At 40.2% G+C, this 5,142-nt stretch overlaps 1 protein-coding gene across 1 annotated transcript; it reads right to left on the bottom strand.

Moving 5' to 3' along the window:
• Positions 1-4,453: 4,453 nt before the first annotated feature.
• LOC128644336 (urocortin-3-like) lies at positions 4,454-4,913 on the bottom strand. Its single transcript, XM_053696993.1, is given in 2 exon segments — positions 4,454-4,486; positions 4,488-4,913. Coding segments are annotated over 2 exon segments (459 nt in total).
• Between the last annotated feature and the right edge of the window lie 229 nt (positions 4,914-5,142).

The following is a 5,142-nucleotide window of genomic DNA, read 5'->3' as shown; positions in this document are numbered from 1 at the left end:
ATGTAAAAACAATTGACTTCTGCCCAGTAAGAATTTGCGATTCTTCCCTCATGATTGAGGAACTGAGAGTTCCCTCTTGACGATTGACATATGCTACTGCTGAAACATAGTCTATCTGAAATCGTAGGTAAGACTCCCTTTCCAACAGAGGCCAACTCTAAAAATAGTTTTAAAACATTAATAGGAAAACTTGCCCACAAAGAAGTCTAAAACCCCCTTGCACTCTCTGAGACCCTCAGATGACCCCCCCCCATCCTAAAAGACTTGCATCTGTAGAGAATACAGATTAAGTAGGATGAACAAAAGAAGCCCCCCTGACTAATAAACTGATGATTCAGCCATCAAGACAGAGTGGCTTGTTCTGAAATCTAGATGAATCCTTGAAATAGAGTAAGATCCTGCATCACTGCCAAATCATACAAAGCTAAGAAAAGGTCTCATGAAGAAGCGACCAAAAGGAATATCATCCGAAGCGGCAAACATGAGACCTAACACCTCCATGCAAAGAGCAACTGAGGGAAAAGAAAGAGAATAAAGGTTTAGACAGACAGATCCTAGCTTCATTCTCTTTAGATCTGTCAAGGAAAGGCTCATAGAAACTGAATCTATCTGAATCCCCTGAAACAACCTTAGGTCTGAGGAACCAGCAAACTCTTTGGGGAAAATGATTTTCCAACCATGATGTTGAAGAGACAACAACAGTCTGTTGATGTGAGAATCTGCTAAATGAAAAAGATGAAGTTTGCACCAAAATATCATCCAGAAAAGGGTACCAAGGACCTTGGAAAATATTCTTGTCGTGGTATCCAAACCATCACAACTCCTTTACCTCCCATCACATAAGAGATAATAGGAATCCAAACCAGAACCAAATAACTAGCAGAATCGTCAGAAAACTGCCCTAAAAAATATTAATAAACCAAAAGGAAGAAGCAGCAGCCACATCAGTAATAGACAGTGCTGATCTAAAATGATAACCTGCTTGCTTAAAAAAAACCTCCTATGGAAGAAATCTAACTTCCAAAGGAATAGTGGTATGAAGAGCCAGAGTACAAATATCCCCATTTATTTTGTGAATAGTTTCCCAAATGTTAGATTGGAGTCTGGAAAATGATACATTATCTTAAAAACCTTGAAAAAGAATTAAAAGGAATACCTGTTTTTAACCATAGGTATACAAACAGGATTTAAACAGTTAACCAGTTTTTCCCCATCTATTTTTGGAAATGAATCTCTAAAGTAAACAAAGAGAACACATATGCTCAGTTGAAACAAATAAATATTTATTTCAGATTCATGATCAGATGAAGACCCATGATCATAAGAACCAAACCTCTTCCTCTGAGGACATAGCAGCTTCATGACTAGAAACATTAACCTCAGCAGGCTTAGAGTTAGTAGAAGGTGAATTCTTACCTCACCTTATATGCTTACTTGAGGGAGCTATAGCCACCAACATCTCAGACAAAGTAGACTGTATAAAATCTTTGAATCAGTTGAATTCTCCTGTAAGGAAACAAAAAAAGGAGCAGTAACACCCTCAGAAGCAAGAGCAGCATGAGGTCAGAATGCATTAGAATATTAATATATTTAATGAATTGAATATGTTAGCCGGCGATAAAAAAAATCAGCCTATTAACAATATATTTATTATTATTATTATCGGTTATTTGTAGAGCGCCAACAGATTCTGCAGTGCTATAAACATAGGCAGAATACGAGGAAACATTTATAGAGATCAAATGGGTAGAGGGCCCTGCCTAGAGTTGCACTTTTATAGTCAGCTCTTATGAAGGTGATCTGCAAACAGTTGGACTCTCAGCTTACATGCTAAGGGGGTTCATGGCGGATAGTAATTGAGGAGAGGAACTGGTATTAGAAGTGGTTAGTGTAGGTTGTATGCATCCCTGAACAGTAGAGTCTTTAGGGAGCGCTTGAAGCTTTCAAAACTAGGGGAGAGGTCGTGTGGTGCGAGGCAGAGAATTCCACAAGATATAAGCCAGTCTGGAGAAGTCCTGTAAATGGTAGGTGTGAGGAGGTAACAAGAGAGGAGGAGAGTAGGAGGTCATGAGCAGAACGAAGGGGACAGGAGGGAGAGTATCTGGAGACAAGGTCTGAGATATAGGGAGGAGCAGTACATTTTGAGGGCTTTGTATTTCAGAGTGAGAATTTTTGTGTTTAATCCTGGAGGCAAGAGGAAGCCAGTGAAGGGATTGGCAGAGAGGTGCAGCAGATGAAGAGCGACATGTAAGGAAGATGAGACGGGCATTTATTATGGATTGTAAAAGTGCTAGGTGGCAGCTGGGGAGACCAGAGGAGGACAGAGTTTCAGTAATCAAGGCGGAAAAGATGAGAGAGTGGATTTAGCCAAAGACTGAATGTGAAGAGTGAAAGAAAGATCTGAGTCTTATGTGATCCCAAGATATCGGACATGCGGGGTAGGGGTAATGATGTGAGAAAGACAGTTAGTGACACAGGTTAGCATGAAAACAGAGAGGTCTGGTGCAGAGAAGTAGATTTGGGTGTCGTCGGCATACAAATAATATTGGAACCTGTGGGACTTTATTAGGGAACCTAATGATGACGTGCAGATTGAGAAGAGAAGGGGACCAAGGACAGAGCCTTGTGGTACCCCAACAGAAAGTGGTGACGGGGCAGAGGAAGCCCAGAGAAGGCTACACTAAAAGTATGTTTGACAGGTAGGAAGAGAACCACGAGAGGGCTGTGTCACAAATGCTGGAAGGATTGGAGGGTTTGGAGCAAAAGAAGGTGGTCGACAGTATCGAAGGCTGCGGACAGATTGAGGAGGATAAGCAGAGAGAAGTGGAATTTTGATTATGCTGTAAGTAGGTAACCTTAACGATTGCTGTCTCTGTGGAGTGATGGGGACGAAATCCAGATTGCAATGGGTCAAGGAGGGAGTTTAATGTAAGTAAATGGGATAGGCATGCATATACCAGCTTTTCAAAAAGCTTTGAGGCCAGAGAGAGTAGTGAAATAGGGTGGTAATTGGATTGGAACGTTGGTCCGAGAGAAGGTTTTTTAAGGATAGGTGTGACCAGTGCATGTTTCAGAGATGAGGGAGAGGTTGAAAATGTGTGTGAGTATAGGGTAAGGGTAGAAGAGAGGGAGGGGTGTAGCTGTGAGGGGATTGGATCAAGAGGACAGCTATGTGAGAGTGCAGTATAAGTGCAGAAACTTCTTCCTCAGTAACAGGGGAGAAAAAGCTAAATTTATGGCTATGTGGGTAGTGGTTGATTGCAAGCGTTTGAGGGGGTGAGAGAATGGAAGTATGTGAGAGCTGATTTTGTTTCTGATGGATTCGATTTTGTTATTAAAATGGCTGGCAAAAGTCTTGAGCTGACAGAGAAGTTGTATTAGGAGGTGGGGGTGAGTGGAGTAGAGTATTGAAAGTTAGAGATGTATATGTATGTATCTCAATGTTAAAGCCCTTTGCCTTTTTTTTCTAACACCTGAGGACCTCATATCTTTGAGCCATATAACTTTTGTGTGCAATGTTTTTTTTTTTTTACAAATTTTATTAAATGGAGTTATTAAGTGTAAGTGTACTTTGTAATGTATTTTGCGACATTGTTTTGTTTCGCAAAACACAGTTAACCACAGCTCTTAGGGATGCGCTAACCCAACAAGTGTTAACTTGAATTGCGCTGAAATGATTGCTTTTAACTTTTAATACCAGTGCAATTTAACCTGCACACAAATTATTGTGAAAACCCTATATTGCTTGTACTCCACTAGTAATCTGGCCCATAATTTGTTTAGGTAACTAAGAGACAAAATACTATTGCTTATATTGACTGTCAGCAAAAGACTAAACATGGCTTAATCAAAGGGATGAGTACAGTATTTTCTAGAAAGGAAAAGCCCAATTTAAAGTTTATGTCTCTTTAATCTTAGATTAAACACATCTTGTTGTGAACAATAAGGTAAATGGCACGCACTGATAGATCAAAAAGACTAAACAAACGCATAAAAGTTCTAAAGTTTTGAGAAATCATTTGTTTTAATAAAAAAGTCACAGAGGGATGCAAACTTTTTTTTTAATAATTTCATATTCTGCAATAAAATCTCCCCATAAAAGGAAGAAATACTACCAAGTAAAAGAAATAAAGAAAACATTAAAAATAAGAACAAACCAAACCATAGAGACATTATAAAGCCAAAACACATAGATCTCTGACAAGGGGGACTGAAAAAGAAAAAAAAAAAAAAAAATGAATGGGGGTTGACATTTCACCCCTTGGGTATAAACATATGGGAATTAAATGCAGCTTTGAAGGACTTAGGAATAGAGCAATGTACTGTACAAAGCAAAGTTCCAAGAAGCGGCCATGTGTAGTGGTGGACGGGTCTCTCACAACACCTTGTTGTGCGCTAGTCCAGTGCCAACGTTTATGCCCTCCCTCCTGGCCTACACATGGCCTGGCCATCCTTACTTTCTTCTGCCAATTTGGGCCATGAGTTGGGGCATTAGCTGCAGCCTTTGCTCTCATGTTTTTAGCCTTTGCAATATCGAAGAGAATGTTCATAAGGTTGGTCGGTACATCCAGTGAAAGTGTGAATTTGGTCCGGCGGTCACTTTTTGCCTTGTTCTGATAGACTTTTCCTTTCACCTGGGCTTGGGAGAGGTATCTGTAACGTGCGCAGGGAAAGTCCTTTTTTTCTTTCTCATCTTCATCTTCCTCCTCTTGGGAAAGAAGGTCATCTGTTGGTCCATAGTCATAGCCCCTCTTACTAAGAACTGAGTTGACTTCCAGGCTTCTCCTCTTGGCTTCTTCTAGGACTTCCTTCAAACAGCTGAATATAGACTCTGCTTTGTACAGCTTGTAGTGAAGGCTTGACCGAGCCATGCACAGTAAGAGCAGAAGCAGGAGAAGCCTAGTATGAGGCATCCTTCCGCCCTGCACCTAGGAAGACATCAAAGAGATATAGGAAAGTGAGAATTCAGCTTATGAAGGAGAGAAACATGTCAACAAGATTTAAGGGTGATGGACATCAAAATTAAACTTTCATATTCAGATAAAGCTTACAATTAAAGGGACATTATACACCAATTTTCAGATAACTGCATGTTCTAGACACTACTATAAAGAAGGATTTGCACAGATGCTGCTCTAAAAA

Source organism: Bombina bombina, unplaced genomic scaffold, assembly GCF_027579735.1.
Source record: "Bombina bombina isolate aBomBom1 unplaced genomic scaffold, aBomBom1.pri scaffold_1473, whole genome shotgun sequence".
NCBI lineage: Eukaryota > Metazoa > Chordata > Amphibia > Anura > Bombinatoridae > Bombina > Bombina bombina.
Note: the sequence above shows the minus strand (reverse complement) of the source record. Positions and strands in the feature narration are given on the sequence as shown.